This window comes from Marmota monax, unplaced genomic scaffold (genome assembly GCF_021218885.2).
Source record: "Marmota monax isolate L192 unplaced genomic scaffold, Marmota_monax_Labrador192_F-V1.1 WCK01_AAM20220418_F8-fsc00001, whole genome shotgun sequence".
Taxonomy (NCBI): Eukaryota; Metazoa; Chordata; class Mammalia; order Rodentia; family Sciuridae; genus Marmota; species Marmota monax.
This window is the reverse complement of record NW_026693777.1, coordinates 21,800,967-21,822,223: the sequence shown is the minus strand read 5'-3', so window position 1 is coordinate 21,822,223 and position 21,257 is coordinate 21,800,967. Positions and strand designations below refer to the sequence as shown.

General features: G+C 39.1%; 1 protein-coding gene across 2 annotated transcripts in view; it reads left to right on the top strand.

Moving 5' to 3' along the window:
• Mthfd1 (methylenetetrahydrofolate dehydrogenase, cyclohydrolase and formyltetrahydrofolate synthetase 1) overlaps positions 1-21,257 on the top strand; it is a 67,692-nt gene that overhangs the window by 2,569 nt on the left and 43,866 nt on the right. For both annotated transcript variants that reach the window (XM_046461233.2, XM_046461232.2), the window contains exon 2: positions 13,563-13,647. In XM_046461233.2, the coding sequence (XP_046317189.1) occupies positions 13,563-13,647 (85 nt within the window). The remainder of the gene's footprint in view (positions 1-13,562; positions 13,648-21,257) is intronic.

Here is a 21,257-nt window from a genome sequence, read left to right as displayed (position 1 = left end):
TGTAAAATAAAGATACTGTCCAGGCTATTGGGTTCTAAGGAGAATTAAATGAGTTCCAAACAGGAACATTCAGAATTGTTCCTGGCACATAAGTGTTCAATATATGTTAGCTGTATTAATGATCTGCAATTAGTTAATATATACATAAATGATAGAAACTTTTTTTGGGGGGTACTGGGGATTGATTTCAGGGGCACTCGACCACTGAGCCACATCCCCAGCCCCATTTTATATTTTATTTAGAGATAGGGTCTTACTGAGTTGCTCAGCGCCTCACCATTGCTGAGGCTGACTTTGAACTCTCAATATTCCTGTCTCAGTCTCCCTAGTCACTGGGCTTACAGGTGTGCATTACTGTGCCTGGCTTAGAATCGTTTTCTTTTTGACAGGGATAGCTGCCTTGAATCACTTTGGGGACTTTTTGTTATTTTTATATTAAATGTGGATACATATAAAATAGTATACTTATTATAACTATACATCTCAATGAATTTTTTCAACTGAACATATTTGTATAACTAAGCACCCAGATCAAGAAATGGCAGTATTGGCTGTTATTGGAGGCAAACACCTTTAATCCCAGTGATTTGGAAGGCTGAGGAAGGAGGTTTTTGCACATTTGATGCCCCAGCCTCAGTAATTTACTGAGACTATCTCAAAATAAAAAAAATAAGGAGCTGGGGTTGTAGTTCAGTGGTAGAGCACTTGCCTAGTATGTGTGAGGCACTGGGTTCGATCCTTAGCACTGCATAAAAAAAAAATAAAGGTATTGTCTCCACCTGCAACTAAAAATATTTTAAAAACATAAATAAAAAGGTCTGGGGAAATAACTCAGTAGTAGAGTACCCCTGGGTTCAATCCCTAGTACCAAAAGAAAAAAAGAAATGGCATTATTGGCACCTGAGAAGTGCCATCTGGTTACCAATTCTCATAGAGGCAATCGCTATCCTGACTTCTAAAACTAGATAGTTTTGTCTGTTTTTGAGTTTCTATAAATGGCATCATACTCCATTTCTGAAATTATTCTGTTACATATAATTCATTTACTCATACTTCATTGACTCATTGCAGTATAGTGTTCTGTGTACAGCTATTTACTTATCTGTGCACATAAGTGGCATAAGTTCCCAGGTCTTGGCAATTTGAATGATACCATGCACATTCTTTTACATGTCTTTTGGTGTAATGTGATATGCTTTTTTATTGGAGATATATATATATATATATATATATATATATGTAAAAGAATAGAATTATAGGACAATAGAACATGTAAATGATCAGTTTTGTTTGATATTGCCAATCTTTCCAAGATTGTTTTACCAATTTACTCTCATAAGGAACTTTGAAAAATATCAGTGCTTGGTGCAAATACCATACTGATATAATTGGATTCACTTGCCATAAGCTCCCTGCAGGCATCCTGAAGTTTGAAACCATATATCCAAATTCTTAAATCTAAATCAAGTTCCTGTCATTGAAGAATGAGGTATCAATGATTTGGCCATAGGTATTGAAGACACTTTCTAGAAAAAACCTGTTCCATGTACTAGAAGGTTTTCTCTCTCCAGTCTTTTCAGAAGTAACATAGCTAAATAAAATTTAATTTAATTAAAATTTTAATTTTTGCAGTGCTTGGGATCAAATCCAGGACCTCATGCATGCCAGGCAAGCACATAACCACTGAGCTACATCCCCAACCCAGGCTGACCTTTTTGCATCATCTTGTTGATGAATGGCCAGTTCTTATAAGTGCTATTTATAAAGGAGCATGAAGACTTGAAAACAGAAAGCAAAACACACATATGCATACACACAAAGGCTTGTTTTTGCACACAGAAGAATTTTCTTCAATGTGCGTATAAGGTGGCTGTATTTTAGCATTTTGACCTGCCTAGAGAGTTTGACTCTAGGAACTATGCAACAGTGTTTATAATTCTTCACAGTGTAGGAGCTCTGAAAGGGGAGGTAGCCTGCAGGACCCATAGGATATCATAGTTCTTCTAGATTCCATGTGTTGAAACTGTAGCAGGAAGCTGACTCTTGGGGCCATGGCCCTGGGGCACTCCTGAACAACAAGGTTTTCTTTATTTTTGCTGTACAGGGATTGGAACCCAGGGCCTCACACATGTTAGGCAAGTGCTCAGCCACTGAGCTATATCCCCAGTCCCCTTCTTTTCTTCTTCCTTCTCTTCTTCTTCTTTTTTTTTTTTTTTTGGAAACAGGGTCTCCCTCAGTTGCCCAGACTGGATTTGAACCTGTTTTAGCCTCCCAACTTGTGTTCCTCCTGTCTCAGCCTCCTAAGTATCTGGGATCATAGGCATGTGTCACTGTATCCAGCAAGAAGGTGGTTCTTAAAGCTTGAGCATGTTGGGCTGCAGATGGAGACCTTTGGTGAGGTTTCCCTACCTTTTCTCTTTTGCTAGGCCAAGGACACTCCTGAGAGGAAAGGTAAGCAAGCTTCTTCCATTGCAGTCAGGGATCCTGGAATCCAGAGAAAGGGTCCCTCTTTGCTAAGTTTACAGATCAACTTCCTTGGTTGCCACCAACTGTTGGGCCTTCCTGGGAGTCACATTTGTAAGGCTTCAAGTACCCTGGGCAGTTTCTTCCTCTGGATCAATGGTATTGATACAGTGTTCGAATTATAAAAAAAATCTCTTCCTTGATTGGAGGGGAGGGTGGGAAAAAGACCACGAGTTCACAGTCAGAATTTCTCCAAAATCCAGTCCATTACCCCCACCCCATCCTGCAAATAGGGAAATAGGCCAGAAAAGCAATGTGATTTGGCTAATGGCCACTAGACTACTTCATGACAGAGGGTCAACTAGGACCATGGTCTTCACCTAGTACTTGGTGGTTTTCACTCTGTCAGGCACTGGCTGTTTGCTAAAAGGAATTTAATAAGCTCATCTGTTTCTCTTCAGTCTTCTCTCATTGCCAGTTCCTCTGCTGAAAACACTACCCCTGACTTTTATCTACTTATCAGTCTGCCTTTATGTCTTTGTGAAAGCCAAGTTCAGCATTCCAGTTTTCTTCTCTGCTTGTTCTGCCCTTTGTGAAATTACCTCCCTTTGAAAGTAACACCCCAGTTTCTCCCCGACAGGAGCTCTGAGATTTCAGCCTGAATTTGACAATTGGGAGGAGGTCTGAGGTTTGTATTGTCAGGTTTTTTTGTTTTGTGTTGTTGTTTTGTCACTGTGATCAAAATAACTGTCCAGAACAATTAAAGGAGGAAGAGTTTATTTGGGGGCTCTTGGTTTCAGAGGTTCAGTACAAGGTACACCAACTGCATTGCTCTGGGCTAGAAATGAGAGAGAACATCATGGTGGAAGGGTGTGGCAGAGGAGAGCTGCTCAGTTCTTGGTGGCCAGCAGAGCAGCAGAGAGAGGGAGGAGCCAGAGAGAGATATAATCCCCAAGGATATGGCCCCACCTGCCTACAGTACAGTAGTCCTTTCAAATTATTAGTCCACCCAGTTAATTGATCCACTGGTGGATTATAGCTCTCATAATCTAATAATTTCACCTCCGAACATTTCTGAATTGTCTATCCCAACCATAACATGGTTAGAGACATGTATGTGTCCTTTTTGAGTATTGTTTGACAAATATCTGTGTGTTTTCTCTATGCCAGGCAATCTTCAAAGCCCTGAGTCTTTTTTTTTTTTTTGGTACCAGGGATTGAACTTAGGGGCACTCAACCACTGAGCCACATCTCCAGCGCCATTTTATATTTTATTTAGAGACAGGGTCTCACTGAGTTGCTTAGCGCCTCACCGTTGGTGAGGCTGGCTTTTGAATTCTCCATCCTCCTGTCTCAGCCTCCTGAGCCGCTGGGATTACAGGCTCGCACCATGGCACCAGGCAGAGTCTTCAAAACAAAACAAAACCTTTATTTATTTATATGTGGTGCTAAGGGTGGAACCCAGTGCCTTACGTGCTAACAAGCGCTCTACCACTGAGCCCCAACCCCAGCCCCCAGCCCTGAGATTCTAACAGTGAACAAAACAACTTGAATTTGTTGTTCTCATGGAATGTGTGGACCGATGGGTAATTGATGATAAAGTGGGTAAAACAACAGGAGGTATAAGAAGTGCCAAGAAGAAAACCAGAGCAGGGAAAAGGGTCAGGAATTTCTGTGGCATGGGGGTTGTAATTTTTGATATGGGAGTTAAGTCTTTGAAAAAGTGACCAATGGACAAAGACTTGAAGGAGGTGGAGCCACCAGCCTGTTGATGTTATGGGGAAGAGGTCTCCTGACCCAAAACAGTCTGTGCCCTGGACTTTAACGTAACCAGTTAATAAATGACTGGCTTGGGGTTAACGGATGGCCCTGTGGAAAGCAGAGAAAACACTGGTAGTGACACATACCTTGGGTGTGAAAGTCTTTTAAGAGATTATACATGGGGAGGAAGGGGTGTATATTAGACAGTGTTGGAAAAACCATCTTGCTTTGTATTTTGGAGGTGAAAGCAAACCCTATCTGTATATTTCAAAGTGGGGTCTGCTGTGTTTTGTGATTTTTTTTTTTTAACTTTCCTTTGCTACAATTAGACCTGTTTTCTCCAATAGGGGCATTTTTCTTTATTTATTCTCTTTTCCAAAAAGACTGGTTGTAAAGAGACAGATGGTTTGCCACTTGGCAGACACCAGGAGTAGGTGCTCAGAGTTTTTGTTGGTCGAGTGAGGGAAATTGGATACATTTGTAATCTTGTAGCCCTGAAGCCTAGGCATGGCCGCCATGGATCACTGGATAATAGTTAACTTTTGTGTTTTGGTTTTTCCATCTGTACATTGGGGTATTAATGATACCTAACTCAAGGTTGTTATAATTAAATGAGTTATTACTTATAAAGCATTTAGAGCAGTCCCTGATATCATGGCAAAGGGCAAGTCTTTTTGGCTACTGAATCAACATTGATAAGCCTTTTTTTTTTGTCCTATACATGTATCTATGTGCCCTTTTATGCTTAAAAAGATTTGTCTGTAATATGCTCCAATTTTTGGTGCTCCAGGTCACTCAAAGTTACATGGGGCTGGGCACAGTCACAGACACCTGTAATTCCAGCGGCTCAGGAGACTGAGGCAGGAGGACCTCAAGTTCAAAGCCAGCCTTAGCAACTTAGCGAGGGTCTGTCTCTAAACAAAATATTAAAAAGGGGCTGGGGATGTGGCTCAGTGGTTAAGCACCCCTGGATTTAATCCCCAGTACCAGGAAAAAAAAGTTCCATGGAACCCGGAGGGTCCTAGCAGGTTCAGCTTTGGGATCCTATGGAGGAAAGCAGGTGGGAGTTCATGAGAGGTGAGACTTTCTGCTAGGTCTTAAGGCAAAACCTTAAGACCAGGCTGTTGAGAGTTGTAGCTGGAATGTGGCAGAGCACAGAGCTGGCAGCAACTACTGTGGTCACGGCACCAGCAAAAGTCTTCAATGGGGATATGGTCTGCAAGTAGGTGTTTGTCTTTATAAGGAGAATTAGAACCAGGGAGTTTGGCAGTGGAGTTTTAAGCAGGAGTGTGTGGCTTCTCTGTCGTCTCCATTGAGTGGGACTGATGGTAACTATCATGTCATGGAGGTTGTCTGGAAGACTAAAAGAATGTGTAAAGCCCGTGTGCTAACTGTGGTTACAGCTGTATTCTTTGACATCTGATTCACAGCACAGGAGGAAGGTCCCAGTATCCCTGCACTATGCACTTTGATCCCCTTGGCACTGGTGCCCTGGAAATCTTGACCTTGAAGGAGTGGGTGGCTGGTGGTGCTATGGTCAGGATTCTTCCGCCCCAGCTCAGCCATCTCTCTCTCCATTTTGTATTTCATGAACCTTTAACCACAAGTGACATGCCTTGCCACAGAGTTCCAGTGCTGGTGACAGAAGCTCAACAGTGCATCTTCCTTCCTTACCAAGGAAGGGTTTGTAGATTGCTTACTAAAAGGAAGTGCAAACCTTTATCTCCACTAAGAGATGTCTTGAGTTTGGTTCTCCCTGAAGCCTTTCCATTCTTAGGAGATGACTCAGTCAATCTCTTTGGGAAGCATTCAAACTGATCCTCTTCAGGAAGTCAGAGAGTTCAGTGAGGTGGCACACATTTATAATCCCAGCGACTTAGGAGGCTGGGGCAGGAGGATCGCAAGTTTGAGGCCCGCCTCAGAGATTTAGTGAAACCCTCAACAACTTAGCACTGTCTCAAAGGAAAAAAAAAATGACTAGAGATGTAGCTGTGGTAGAGCACCCAGTACCAAAATAAATACATAAAATAAAAGTCATTTTTGAGGGTTTTGACTGATTATAGAATCTAACCATCTTACTTTGTTGGCTAAGGATTGTCTCCCTCCCCACCTCCTTGATGAGAAGGTCTTTGCTACTAGTCTGGGTAGTAGAGGTACACCTTTGGGTTTTTGATGCTTGAGTCTCAGAAGATAAAGGAGCTTTTCTGTACAGCATTTTGCTGGAGCCTGTCAGGAACTTTTCTTCATGATAAATGATCTTTCCTTTGGGTTTTGGTGTCAAACACTAGTCCCTATTTATTTAGTAAGCAACCCAAGACTAAAGTCTTTTCTACCTAAGATTTTCCTTTAGTCTCCTCTAAGAACAGAAAGGCCTGCTCTTTGTGAAGCTTTTCTCATGGAAGAGCTGTTGAGTTGCTCTTGCCCTCCAACTGGAGATGGCTCAAGCTTCCACACTGCCCCTGGATGATGATCCAGAGGCCTCGCAAGGGACTTGAAGCTGTTTGTTAGAGCCATAACTAGCTCTGATGGCCAGATCAGTGGTTAGGTAATCCTAATCAGTGAGACTGATTCTGGATGGGAGGCCCTGGTTGGGAGGCATCTGGCAACTACTCTCCCTTGTTGGCATATAGTTGAGCACAGCTTTTAGGTCCTCATACTCAGAGCCATAACTCTTGTCTCATAACTCTTTCTATTGGCAGAAGGTAACAAAACAGTGGTCTGGAAGCCAAATGTTTCGTTTTGTTTGATTTGGAGAAGTATTTTTAAAAATTGGATTACATCTCAACACATTTATGTCTGTAATAACACATAAAAATCTGGATGCCTCACTTTTTGAAAGGAGATGGAAAGTTTAGCAAAACCATACTCTGTATTAATGTTGCCTTTATGTTGTGTGATCAATGCCGCCCTGCCTCCCTGGGTGGAGCGGGGTGGGGAGGTGGGACCACAGTGTTCAGGAACCCTACCACCCTGGGTTGCATGCCCCAGGACTCTAAAGGTGCTTTTCTCTTTGTAACCCTTCTCTAATGAATTTGTAACCCACTTTTCAATCTGTTTCCTTAGCTCCATTTGTTTCTCTGTCAGTGGTTCTTGAAGAGGAATGGTTTTCCTTTCCTCTACCTCAGGGCATTTGGACATGAGTGGAGCCTTTATTACATAGGACAGGAGAGGAGTTGTGTGCTATTTGCATCTAAAGGCAGAAGCCAGGAAAGCTGCTAAGCATCCTACAAAGTACAGGACAACCACTATAACAAAGAATTATCTGGTCCAAATGTCAGTAGTACTGAGATTGAGAAACCCTGATCTAGAAGCTTAAAATAAGTAGTTCTGTACATTGTGTATGTGGATAAATGATGGTCTTTTACCTCAGAGAGAATTCATTAAAAATGAATACCTGATTTTCCTGTCGTAAGTATCAGGCAATTTACTTTTCCTTTCTTAGATCTTTGAAAGAGTTATAATTGGATGGAAGAACTTATTTATTTATTTATTTTGTGGGGTGTGGGTACTAGGGATTGAACTCAGGGGCACTCAACCACTGAACCACATCCCCAGCCCTATTTTGTATTTTATTAGAGAGACGAGTCTCACTGAGTTGCTTAGCGCCTTGCTAAATTGCTGAGGCTGGCTTTGAACTGGAGATCCTCCTGCCTCCGCCTCCTGAGACATTGTAAATTTTCAATGAAGCATAAAATAATTTCTTCACATTAAACTTTCAAGAATGTATGAGAGGGCTGGGGCTGTAGCTCAGTGGCAGAGCGCTTACCTAGCATGTGTCAGGTACTGGGTTCAATCCTTAGCACCAGATAAAAAAATAAAATAAAGGCATGTTGTCCATGTACAATTATAAAAAAATTTTAAAAAGAATGTATGAGAGATATCTGTCAAATGTAATAATATTTGTGTTGAATTTTTTACTTATATATACTTTTTAATTGTTGATGGACCTTTATTTTATTTATTTATATGTGGTGCTGAGAATCGAAGCCAGAGCCTCACAGATGCTGGGCAAACGTTCTACCACTGAGCCACAACCCCAACCCTTGGGTTGAATTTTAAGAGTTTCTGTTATAAATATTCCTATATGTAATAATATAAAATACTGTTATTAGTTGACTATTCAATATGCTGATTTAATGTAGCTTTTTGGTATGTTGGTGGTTTATGACCAGTCAGACTTCTTTCAACAAGAAGGTAATTTTGTCTTTAATTTGATTTAAAGGACTAGGAATTCAAGATATATGTAGTTCTTAAAAAAAAAAAAAAAAGATATATGTAGTTCTTAAAACACTAGATGGCCTCACAATAAAAATTATTTTTATAAGAAAATACTTATTAAGCTTTTAAAGAAATTTGAGGGGCTGGGGTTGTGGCTCAGTGGTAGAGCATTCACCTCACACGTGTAAGCCCAGGGTTCGATCCTCAGCACCACATATAAATAAATAAAGTAAAGGTATTGTGTCCAACTAAAAAGTGAATATTTAAAAAAAAAAAAGAAATTTGAAGTACCTGTTAGTAGCAAAAAAGTATGACGAACAAATGAAAAAGCAACAAAATGAACAAAATGGAGATAAAGCAAATTAATTAATTTTTTGTGTTGAATTGCATTGTTAAAATCTTATAAGAATAATCTATTCCTTGGAGGGGAAAATAAATTTGGGTCCTTATTTAGGAAAATCTCTATATTTTGTGGTTTTGAGAGGAGGGTCTCATTGTGTTGCCTAGGATGACCGTGAACTCCTGAGCACAGATGGTCCTTCTGCCTCAGCTCCTGAGTAGTTGGGCCTACAGGCACCTACCTCTATGCCTGGCTAAAGACTTATATTTTGACCATGAATGTTCTTTTTCTCTGACAGTTATTAAAGGCATTTCTGGGTACCTTTTCTCCCCACTTTGGTGCTGGGATTTGCATCCAGGGCCTGGCACATGCTGAACATGCAGTCTACCACTGAGCTACCTTCTGTGTACCTTGTGAGAATGGAGAGTTACTGTCAGCTTGTACTACATTTCAGTATTTGTTGGCTAACAGCAGCTTTGTTTTCTTCCTGAACATTTCTTAGCCATGTCCCTAAATACCTTTTGCTGCCTCCTTTGTCTGTCATGTTGAAATGTCCTTTTTAGCTTGTATTTCAGCAGTGCTTTTCTGCTCTGCCATAAAATGTCAAAAGATTTGAACCTGTGCCATCGTGTTAGAAAGGTAGAATTGGAATTCTTCATAGACTGTCAAGAATCATTATATAAGCCTTTGGGCCAAAGAGATGACTGGTGATGGTGAGGGTGTTAGACTGTGTGACAAGGACTCTCCAGGGGTAGTATGTGGTTCTGTAGGGATGTTCACTTTTGACTTTCGTTGATGAGGCTGTTTTACAGTTGTTGTGGGGGAGGTTAACTTGAAGAAAATTGATAGTGGCAGATGACTCTTATCTAACAGAGATTTAAGGAAATTTTGTCAAGTAAATAATTCCTGCTTGATTTCTGCTCCTTAGAAAAGATAATCCTAAACATTACCCTTTATTGCAGGATTTCTCAGCCTTGGCACTATCACTATTAACTTTTGGGCTGGATAGTTCTTTGTCATGGGGGCTTATTCTATGCATTGTAGGGTGTTTAGTTGCACCCCTGATCTCTACCCACTAGATGCCAGTAGCATCTTAGTTAAAACTGCACCTGTATCTGTTCTTGCTTGTGCTTTTTACATATCTAAGTAGCTATAATTATTTTACTAGTATCTATCCATCAGAACCAGAGAGACTTCAATGGTATATTGCTACTTTTTCTTCTTTCATTAACACTTAAGTGCTGATTTCTTCTGCATAGAGACTGAGATATGTCTCCCCTTAGATATTAGAGTTAATGTTGATGGAGGATGGTGTGAGTTCGATGTATGTAGTTCTGGTATTCAGGGACAGTGAGTGTTCCTCCAGCGATCTATTTTGGTCTCACTTTGTTCGGGAATCCTTACTTAGAAGGTATATGTAACTCATGGGGATGGAGAGAAACTGGCGGCAGCTTCAACTCAAGGAAGTTTCGGATGATTTAGAAGATTTTAAGATTAGGAAGTTGTTCTGTTACAACATTTAGACTTTCTGGAATTTACAGGCTTCTTACCATTTAATTCACCACAGCTTCATGACCCTAAAATGAAGACTGATGAGGGAATGTTCACTTTTTCTCTCCATTTTTCTCTTTTGTAGTTTCTTAATTTCAGTCATTGTTGACCTTTGCTTTTATTCTGCTTTTCATGGTAGGGTTCTTCAGTTAGTGGCTAACCCAGAAAATGAAGACAGGGCACAAAATTTTAGGGGACTTAACCAATGGGCTTGACTCACTCCCTGATTTGAAAACTTTCTACCCTATTGCTTTAGTTATGAACAGTTAGTTCTTGCTGGTTATGGTTTAAAAGGGCCTGAATGCCTGCTTTTAAACAGACCTTTCTAATTGGAAGAACTTCCCCGTCAAGGCAATTGCAAAGATAAGTCTGCTTCTTAGGAAAAGTTTAGGAGATTCAGTGTAACTGATCTCCAGCTATAATCTTTTTTTTTTTTAATATTTATTTTTTAGTTGTAGTTGGACACAATACCTTTATTTTATTTATTTATTTTTATGTGGTGCTGAGGATTGAACCCAGGATCTCCCATGTGCTAGGCGAGTGCTCTAGCACTGAACCATAACCCCAGCCCTCCAGCTGTAATCTTTTTGTGTGTGTGTGTGTGTGTGTGTGCACTCACATGCGCGGGGTACTGTGGCCTATGCCTTTAATCCCAGCAGCTCAGAAAGTGAGGCAGGAGAATCATAAATTCAAAGCCAGCTTCAGCATCCTAGCGAGTCCCTAAGCAACTTAGTGAGACACTGTCTCAAAATAAAAAAATAAAAAGGGCTGGGGATGTGGCTCAGTAGTAAAGCACCCTAGTTTAAAAAATCCCTGGTACAAAAAAAAAAATTGCAAAGTTAGATTTATTTAAATTATAGAATAGAAATATGGAACAGTTCTTTGTTGTTAACCTACTGAACTAGAACACCACTTTCCACCTGTACCACCTGTGGTACTAGGTTCCCATAGCTTGCCACATGCTGGGTGTATTTTTTGTTGTTATTTTTTGTCCTTAGGCTCCCTACTTTAGGTTTCAAAATGCTCACTTACTCTAGAATCTTTCTAAGAATTGCTAAGTAAATTCTTTTTATCAGAATGAAATCTGCTCAGTGCCTTAGGATATTTGTAGTGGGCAGTCTTTCCATTTCCATTTTACAGCCCCAAAGCTCAGCCCTTTATGTGTGGCCCTGGTATTTTCTCTGTGCCTTATGTTAATGTATCTAGAATCCAATCACTTTGTACCAACCTACAATCAACACTGTAATCCAAACAGCAGCAGCATCTCTGCCTGGACTTTGGCAATTGCAGTCGTTTCTTGCTGGTATACCTGACTTTCATCCCTGCTGTGTGTTCTCAATTCAGCAACCAGAACAACCTTTTAAAAACCTGAGTCTGATCATGGCAGACCTGTTCAAAACCCTCTCAGGGCTTCCTATCACATTCAGAATAAGACAGTTCACCTGATCTGGTTAAACTGCTTCCCGTTACTAGTTGGAACTCATTTGCTTACTCAGGGTCATCACCCTTTTGTTCATCTTTCTGCCACTTGTCCTTAAGGAAAGTCACATGACTTCTGTGAATAAGAAAGCTCTCCTAGTTCACCAGGTGATTGAGTCTCAGAATTGTTCTTTGTTTTCACCATCTTTATCTGCTATTGTCTTTCCACTTTTTAGGCTCCTTTTATGTTGTGCTAGTAAGTTATTTCATGAGTTTTGTTTCATCTGGGAAAAGTGAAGTAGAACCAGTGGAAACCTTTACCTACCCTTTTTTTTGGAGAGCACTGAGAGACACAGAACTTTTACTTCTTGCCCTGTTGTTTGTGCCTTTTCCCTCCCTCCCTTCCTTCCTTCCTTCCTTCCTTCCTTTCTTTCTTTTTTTTTTTTTTTTTTTTTGTACAGTGTGGGGAATTGAACGCAAGGGGTGCTTTACCACTGAGCTACATCCCCAGCATTTTTTTATTTTTTGAGACAGGATCTTGCTAAATTGTTAAAGTCCTCCGAAGTTGCCAGAGTTACAAGCATGCACCACTATGCCTGTCTTAATTCTCTTGAAATATATTCTTGTAAAGAGTATGGATTTGAGAAACAAGGTCACTAACTAGATAAAAATTGGAAGGCTAGGAGATGACTTCTTGTACCATTCAACAATCTTGATGTTTACCAGAGCAGTCCAAATGAGCTTTTTCTTTTAACTTCTATGCCTGTTTATGACAGTTTTTATAAAGCATGGAGAAGTAGAGCCAGGAGTACCCCAATTAGAATGAGGGTCTATGTTTATTTGTTATGTCAAGTGCAGTTCAGGGTAAGATGAAAAAAGATAGGCAAAACCGGATCTCCAAGAGAGACAAATCCTGTTCAGATGTAATTATATATATCATAATTGGGCAAAGTTGAGCTATTTTAAATATTTGTTTATGGATGTAATTTAACTTGCTTAATGTTGTATGTTGTTGAGAAGTTATATGTTGATAAATGGGTTATCTGAGTTTCATTTGAGGTTATTCTTTAAACCTTGCATTATATTTTTATAAGGAAAATTCTTATGTGAATTAGAATGCCATTTGTAAGTTCATGTTGAATTTGCAGTGGAATTCACTGATTTATTATTGAGCCTTATGTGGACACTCTGGTCTTCTTACTATGGTAGGTTGAGCAAAAGGTACGAGCTTGAGTTCTTCCCTATAAAAGTTTTCATGACAGCATCTGGTGAGTGGAAAGGCTGAAAAAGATTAGAACCAGCACCTTCTAGAAATTTTGTTCAGATTTTTACTTATTCACTGTATGATTTAGAATGTCATCAACTAATACATTTTATTTTATTTGGAGGGTTGATGGGGATTGAACCCAGGACTTTGTGCATGGTAGGCAAATGCTCTACCACTGAGCTATACACCCAGCTGACTTATTTATTTTGAGACAGATGCCCACACTGACCTGAAACTCATGATTTTCCTATCTCAGACGCCTGAGAAGCTGGGATTGCAGACATGTATCATCATGGCTGGCCCAACTTAATACATTTTAAATTGACTGTCCTCACACCCCCAGCCTAGACATCATCAATGGGTGTTAAAAGGATCCATATCAACTTAAAATTTAGAAAATTGATGAGATGATCATCGTACATTATATCCTAGAATCATTTAGTGAAAGTATTTTTAATTTAAGAGAAATACATCTAATAATCCATGTCACTTATTTATGCTTGAAACATGAAGTGTTATCTTTAACCTTTCTTTTTTCTCTAGGCAAATAAGGGAGAGATTGAAGAACCAAGTCATTCAGATGAAGGAGCAAGTACCTGACTTCACCCCAGGCCTGGCAATTTTACAGGTATTATCATAGTATATTTCTTCTAATGACCTCCCTGAAGACACATGGTAGCTATCAGGCAAAAGCACTTCAGACTTCTTCCTCCATTTTTTTCTTTATTGGCTTTTGTGAAACCCCATGCCTTTACAGTTTCTCTTAGCAGACAACTCCTTTTTTTTCCTCAAATTCCATGTGCTGGTTTAAGCTGTCCCCTGGCCCTCTCTCTGGATGCCTTTTCCCCAGACCAGTGTCTCTTAACCTTTGATCTTCATAGAACCCTTTATGCTCTTCAAAATTTAAGACCCCAAGGAGCTTTTATTTATATGGTCTTACCTATTCGTATTTACTGTATTGGAAATGAAAACTACGTTTTAAAAATATTCGTTCATGTTAAAATTCCAATAGGAAGTTATTATTCTGTAAAATAAATGGAAAAAAAACCTTTTTGATAATAGAATTTAATGAGAAGAGGGGCATTATTTTACATGCTTCGTAGAGCTCTACTGTCTGATGTAAAGATGTGGTAGAGTTGAAGAGGGGGGATTCCCAACCACGTCTGCATCCAGTCTCTTGCTGAGTGGTGGTCTGGTTGAAATGTAGGAAGAGCATCTGGCCTCATTCAGATGTGTAGCTGTTAAGGGAAGATTTTTTTTTTTTATATATAGTTGTCCAGATAATTGTAGATATTTTTCTTTGATACTGTACCAGGATTCACTGAGTGAAGTTTTCAAAGGTTAGTCACAATGTAGAATTTGAAAGTCTCTCAGTGAACATTCTTCATGTTTTGTAATTTCTTTTAGTATTTTCATGCTTTGTTACTTCAAAGTAACAAAGCATGAAAATGTTACAAAACAGGAATGGATATTGACCCATGACTGGTTTTGTAACATCCTTCATTCCTCATTTGGAAAACAATGGTTCCCTGAATTAGGCAGATTTTCTAAATGCTAACATTCTTCATTATTCAATATTAAAAAAAAAATGGTATCACCAGCAAGCTCATCAGAAAAGTCTTTAAGTATTAAAAAGCTGTCAAATTCACAAAGGTCGATTAAAAAGTTCTAATCTTTGCTTGATTTTTTTTTTTTTTGATGCTGGAAGTTGAACCCAGGATCTTGTGCCTGCTCAGCACATCTCTACCACCAAGCTGAACCCCTAGCCTAGAAGTGTTATCATTGGCAGCAAATGCAATTTGTTGTTCTCCTTGAAGTTCTTACTTGTTTTATTCAGTTTTGATAAAATATTTGACAATCATGTTTTTCCAACTATTATAAGTAAACATGGTGTTCCAGGGACTGGGGCTGGGGCTCAGTGGTAGAGAGCTTGCCTAGCATGTGTGAGGCACTGGGTTCAATTCTCAGCACCACATATAAATAAATTAATTAAATTAAATAATTAATTAAATAAAGGTCCATCAACAACTAAAAGAAAAAAAAATCTTTTTTTTTTTAATTAAAAAAAAAAAAAAAAACAGTGGTGTTCCATAGAAAAATGCATCTTGTTCAGCTGCCAAGGCACAAAAGCCCAAGTGCTTTTCCTACTGACAGCCACTGTACTTCCCTGGGCAGCAGAAGTACTTTATGAATGCTTCTTGATTCTTTACACAGAATAATAAAAAGACATGTGTTCAAGGGTTGAGGTTTAATAAAATCAGTAATTTGTATTACTTCAAGAGCATTCCTAAGTGAAACTGTTTGATTCTTTACACAGAATAATAAAAAGACATGTGTTCAAGGGTTGAGGTTTAATAAAATCAGTAATTTGTATTACTTCAAGAGCATTCCTAAGTGAAACTGTTATCTGTTTTTACTAAGATTTATGTGTCAGTGAAAGATACCTTAGCAACCAGAGTATGGTTTGGTACCCTTGTCTCAATTTATGCTATCACCAACAGTCTTACCCAGCATTATTTTTGTGCTATCAGTATAGAAGTTAACACAATGAAACAGCAAACAACATAGTAGTATGTGAAGTTGTCAGAATATAAATGGAGTCACTGTGTCAAACCTTGACAAATGAAGCCAGAAAAGGCCATGAAGGGAGAGTTCTCATGCTTAATTGCCTGATAAGAACTATCATCAACTGGGAGTGGTGGTGCATGCCTCAATCCTTGCAACTCAGGGGGTTGAGGCAGGGATATCATAAGTTCAAGGCCAGCCTCAGCAACTTAGTGAGACCCTGTCTATCTATCACCAAAGACTGTCCAAAGCACAGACTTGCACAAAGCCAAAGTACTACAGCCTCACCCAGAAAATACTTCTGCAAGTTTATCTACCCAGCAACTGCCTACCCAACATTAGATGCCACCTTTGTTATTGATCCTTGTGGCCAAGGGTGATTGTTTCAAAACAACTAATGGAACACTCATTTTGCCTTTAAAAACCCTTGTTTGCCTTTACTTCTCTGAATATGCACATAGTTTGCTGTGGCAGGTATATTTCTATTGCAATACTCATTCTGGAATAAATTTATTATCTTTGGAGAATCTCTCTTCATTTTTTACTTAGATGGAATGTTATTTAGATACAAATTTTATTATGAAAATAATTTGGCCCTCAGATTTATCTTCATTTAATGGTAATTTTTCTCCTTTAAGTTTTTTTATTTTAATCATCCTGTATTAGTTGTACCTATTAATGGGATTTAGTGTAATATTTTAGCACATGCATACAGCGTCCACTAATCAAATTCAATCTCCCTTTATCCATCCACTCCCACACCCTTCCAAACTTCTAGAACTCAGATCAATTTTGTTTAGCTTCCACATTTGGGAGAGAACTTGCAATACTTGTCTTTCTGTGTCTGGCTTGTTTCACTTAATATAATGTCCTTTAGTTCTATCCATTTTACTATTTAATGACTGATTTCATTCTTCTTTATTTTTGAACAAAATCCATTGTGCATATATATTTATCACATTTTCTTTATCTACTCATCTGTTGATAGACACCTAAACCAATTCCATATCTTTTTAAAACTGTATTGGAGATTGATCCTAAAGATACTCTACCACTGAACTACAACTCCAGCTCTTTTAATTATTTTATTTATTTACTTATTTATTTTTTGGTACTGGCTGAATCCCTGAGCTACATCCCCAGTCCTTTTTATTTATTTTTTTAAATTTTGAGACAGGTTCTTGGTACTTTGCTGAGGCTGGTCTCAGACTTGGAGTCCTCCCACCTCAGCCTCCTGAGTTGCTGGTATTTCAGGTGTATAGCACTGTGCCCAGCTTGATTCCCCATCTTAGCTAGAATGAATAGTGTGCTAATAAACAGGTATCTTTTTGGTATGATGATTTCATTTCCTTTGGCTATATACCCAGAAGGGGGGTAGCTAGATCATTGTTTATTATCAAAAACAAAACAAGTGCTGGTGAGGATGTAGAGAAAAGGGAACTCTCATGCCCTGACAGAGAGAATGTAAATTAGTTCAGGCATTATGGGGAATGGTATAGATGTTCCCCCCAAAGTCACAGATCTTTGAAAAGGTGTTGGGATCCCTCAAGAGTGCACAGGATACACTTTGAGAACTATTGCCCTAGGTGGTTCAGTTACTGTGAACTCTGGATCCCTTCTGAGATCCAGACTCATCGTTCCTGGAGAGAACATCCCTTGTCTCCCTTCCTTCTCTAGCCTCCTTTGCTGTTGTTTGTCTTCTCCTGATACCTAAACCATATGAATGGCTTAGGGTTCAGCCCTCATATCTTTTCTCCATCTTAATTTTTCCCTAAGTGACCTTACCCAGTCTCATAGTTTCATGAGGGAATACTTGCAAATTTAGGTCTCTAACTGGAGTTTCTTCCCTGAGTTTGATTGCATCCAGAAGGGAGGCAATTGATAAATATTTGTATGGGCAAAGGTATAATTGATTGTTGGAAGGTTTGATTTGGATGACAGGATCTCACAGTTTTCCTTTGAAACTCCCTTAAAACACCAGCTTCCTGCCTCATGTTCTTTCTATTTGTATGTCTCCACATATATCATCTAACCCCTTGCTAAGTTTCCTTTCCTTGTTTATTAAGAATTTCAGCATGAATGCTACTCAAATTCCCCTCCCATTACAGTGTATCTCACAGGCCTTAGGTGAGGGAAAAGGCACAGAGGGCCTGTAACTCAGTATGTGGTGTGTTCTCTGCTATGGTGAGTTTTTCTTTTTTTTTTTCTTTTTGCAAATTACTAAGAAAGTAATAGGTTGTGGGTGTATACTTGGTACATTTGGGGACTGGTTATTTCTTGGCTTATTATTGTTTGTTGTAGAAAGAAAGTAAATGTCATAGGTGAGAAATCTGTTTCTGGACTGAGAGTATAGCTCAGTGATTGATAGAGTGCTTGCCTGACACGTGTAAGATCCTGGGTTCTGTCTCCAGCACTGGAAAAACAACCACCCAAACAAAAAGCCAAATCTGTTTCTGTAAACTGTTAAATAAAAATTATAGTAGGTCTTTATCTGGGCTAAGATCCTGCACTAGGCCCCATCAGTTAAATCTAAAAATCAAAATGGAATCACTAATGCTGATGTTCCCTGCTACCAAGCTGAAACTACGATGTTTATCTGATCTTCTGAGAATTTAGGACTAGAGAGATAGTAATGACCTTTCCCAGAGAGGTCAGTTTCGATTAATATTGCAGTTCCCTCTGCCTTAATCCTTTTGCCAAAACAGGTAACCTGATGTTAATTAACCAATCAGCTACATTTCTGTCATTCTAACTCCCTGTCCTAGTCTACAAGGAAAGTCATTTTGAAATCTCTGTCTCTCTTACACACACACACACACACACACACACACACATTTTATTTGTTTGTTTTTTTAGTGGTGCTGGGGATCAAACTCAGAACCTAGTGCATGCTAGGCAAGTGCTCTACCACTGAGATACATCCCTAGTCCTTTTTGTTTTTTTGTTTCTGCTCCTTTTGAGCCCATTTCTGTTTATAAAACCAGCCTCCTCTGCTCAGCTCATTGGAACACTGATGCTATTTTATTGCCCAATTCCAGAATTGCAAATAACCAATTAAGATCTTTAAACTATTGAAATGTTGTACTTTGACAAAGCCTTTTCTTAGCAACTTTTTTTTCTCCTTTTAAAAAATCTACTTCCAGAATTGACTTTAAATGCATTGATTACAAGAGTTTTTATTATATAAATACTGTTCTACAGCTTATCTCCATGTCCTTGCTGATAAAACAGTGGTAGGATATTTCAGTCTTGTACTTTAGCACTGAGTCGGCACTTTCAAGGCTTACGTAATCTGTTCCAATCACATCTCTCATTTTCACAATTCTAGCGATGCTTGCACCACCATCTTCCTGTGTGACCATGCCAGATGCCTGAGGTCCTCTCTTAGAGCGTCTCTCTGCCCCACTCTCTGTGATTCTGACTCTTAAACTCTGAGAGTCTGCACCCTCCTCTTGATTCTTGCTGCTCCTGCCCATGAGCCATTACAGTCAGCACTCACTGCTTCTAAGCTTCTGATGTAGACTCCTCCTCTCTGTCCTCTTGACTACAGCAGCAGTGCTTGTTAAAATGCATATCTGATCACAACTGTCCAACTACATCTAGAGATGACAGTACTAATTACATATCATCCAGTGTATACTACAGTTTAATGATCTGCCTGTAATCGACCACTAAGCCACATCCCCGGCCCTGTTTTGTATTTTATTTAGAGATGGGGGTCTTACTGAGTTGCTTAGTATCTCACTTTTGCTGAGGCTGGCTTTGAACTTGCGATCCTTCTGTCTCAGCCTCCAGAGCTGCTGGGATTACAGGCATGTGCCACCACACCTGGCAAAATATCTTAATTATTAATAACATAATATCTAATATTTGCTTCCTATCAGAATTTATTTTGAGTGCTTTACATGTAGTAATTCACTCAGTTTCCACAAAATATGTGGACCAAAAAAAAGAAAGAAAAAGAAAAAGTAATAAATTTGACTGACCTGAGTATCTTTAAAAAGTTCCTAAGACAGAAATAAAAATTAATGAGTAGGGGCTGGGGTTGTGGCTCAGTGACAGAGCACTTGCCTTGCACGTGTGAGGCACTGAGTTTGACCCTCAACATCACATAAAAATAAATAAACAAAACAAAGATATTGTATTCATGTATAACTAAAAAATTTTTTAAAAATTAATGAGTAGACCAATACCCAAGATATTTTCTGGTATAAAAATAGGGATTAGTAAACTGTGGCCCATGTCTAAACATTGCCCAGATTGTAACCAGTTAAAAAAAGAAGTTGCGGCAGCTGTGACAGGGTATTTGCCCCATAAAGCCTGAAATATACCCTATCTGGTCCTTTGCAAACTCCTTATGTTTAAAAAAAAAAAAAAAAGAAAAAGAAAAGAAAGAAAGATATCCTGTTCTGGAATAGGGCTTTTTTTGTGGGGGGATGATATAATGCATAGCTACTTTGAAGGAAGAGATTAGCATTCCTGATAAAATGCTGAAGCACTGTTCTTGATAAACTTATGGGATTAAGATTTGTTCTGAGACACCAGTCTTCCACCCACCCACTTGACTGCCAGTCAAGAATCTAATGTTCTTTAACTAAATATTCTTGCACCTAGTCCATCAATGATTGTGTAACTATTTTTCCATATAAAATGCCTAAAACTGGAGGTATAGTTCAGTGGTAGAGTGCTTGTCTAGCATGTGTGTGAGGCCCTGGGTTCAATCCCGAGCAACAGAAGAATAAAATAAAATGCATATACTGAGAGTAATCTTTGAAATGATCCCTTAGATATCTCTTCCTTTACATTTGGATTATGTTAAAATGTGGGCATAAACTCATGACTAAGGCTTCTTTGCAACTAGTGGCAGTTTTGGAGTTTTAGAAAAATTCCTTCATAAATATTAAGGCAGAAAATAGTACTATTTTTTTAACTATTTTAATATATAAAATAGTTAATATATAAAGACTTTAGACTTGTCTTCTGGCTGGGCACAGTGTTGCATACCTGTAATCCCAGCAGCTCAGGAGGCTGAAGCAGGAGGATCACAAGTTCAAAGCCAGCTGCAGCAACTTAGGGAGGCCCTAAGCAACTCAAGTGAGACCCTGTCTCTAAATAAAATATAAAAAAGGGCTGGGATGTGGCTTAGTGGTTGAGTGCCCCTGGTTCAATCCCTGGACTAAACAAAAAAGAAAATAGATTTGTCTTCTGTAGATGCCAAAGACAGCGTCTCTGAAGGAACACACTATACGGATTCAATTTGACATGACTGTAGCCATTCTTGAATTGTAGTCTCATGATTGCCCCAGAATAACCCTAGCCAGTTGTTCCTATATAGTTTTCCAGCAAGCTACAAATAGACAAAATCATTAGAGTGTTATGTGGAGCTTCCCAGCTGGCCCCTTGCCCCAGGGGCTCATCAGACTCTTTTGATGTTAGCATAAGATAAACCAGGTACATTCCAGATGGGATAAAGTCATTGTCCTAACCTAGATATGCCTCTCTTCCTGACCCAAACTATGGGATCTAATTGGTCGTGTTGCCATCCAAGACACACTTCTGTCACTAAGTCCCCAAATAAATTGCATTCTGCAATACTGGATCTGTCTGCCTCTTATTCTTTAGTTTTACAGTACTTTGGGGTCAGTCCTCATATACTAGAACTAGTTTCTTCTG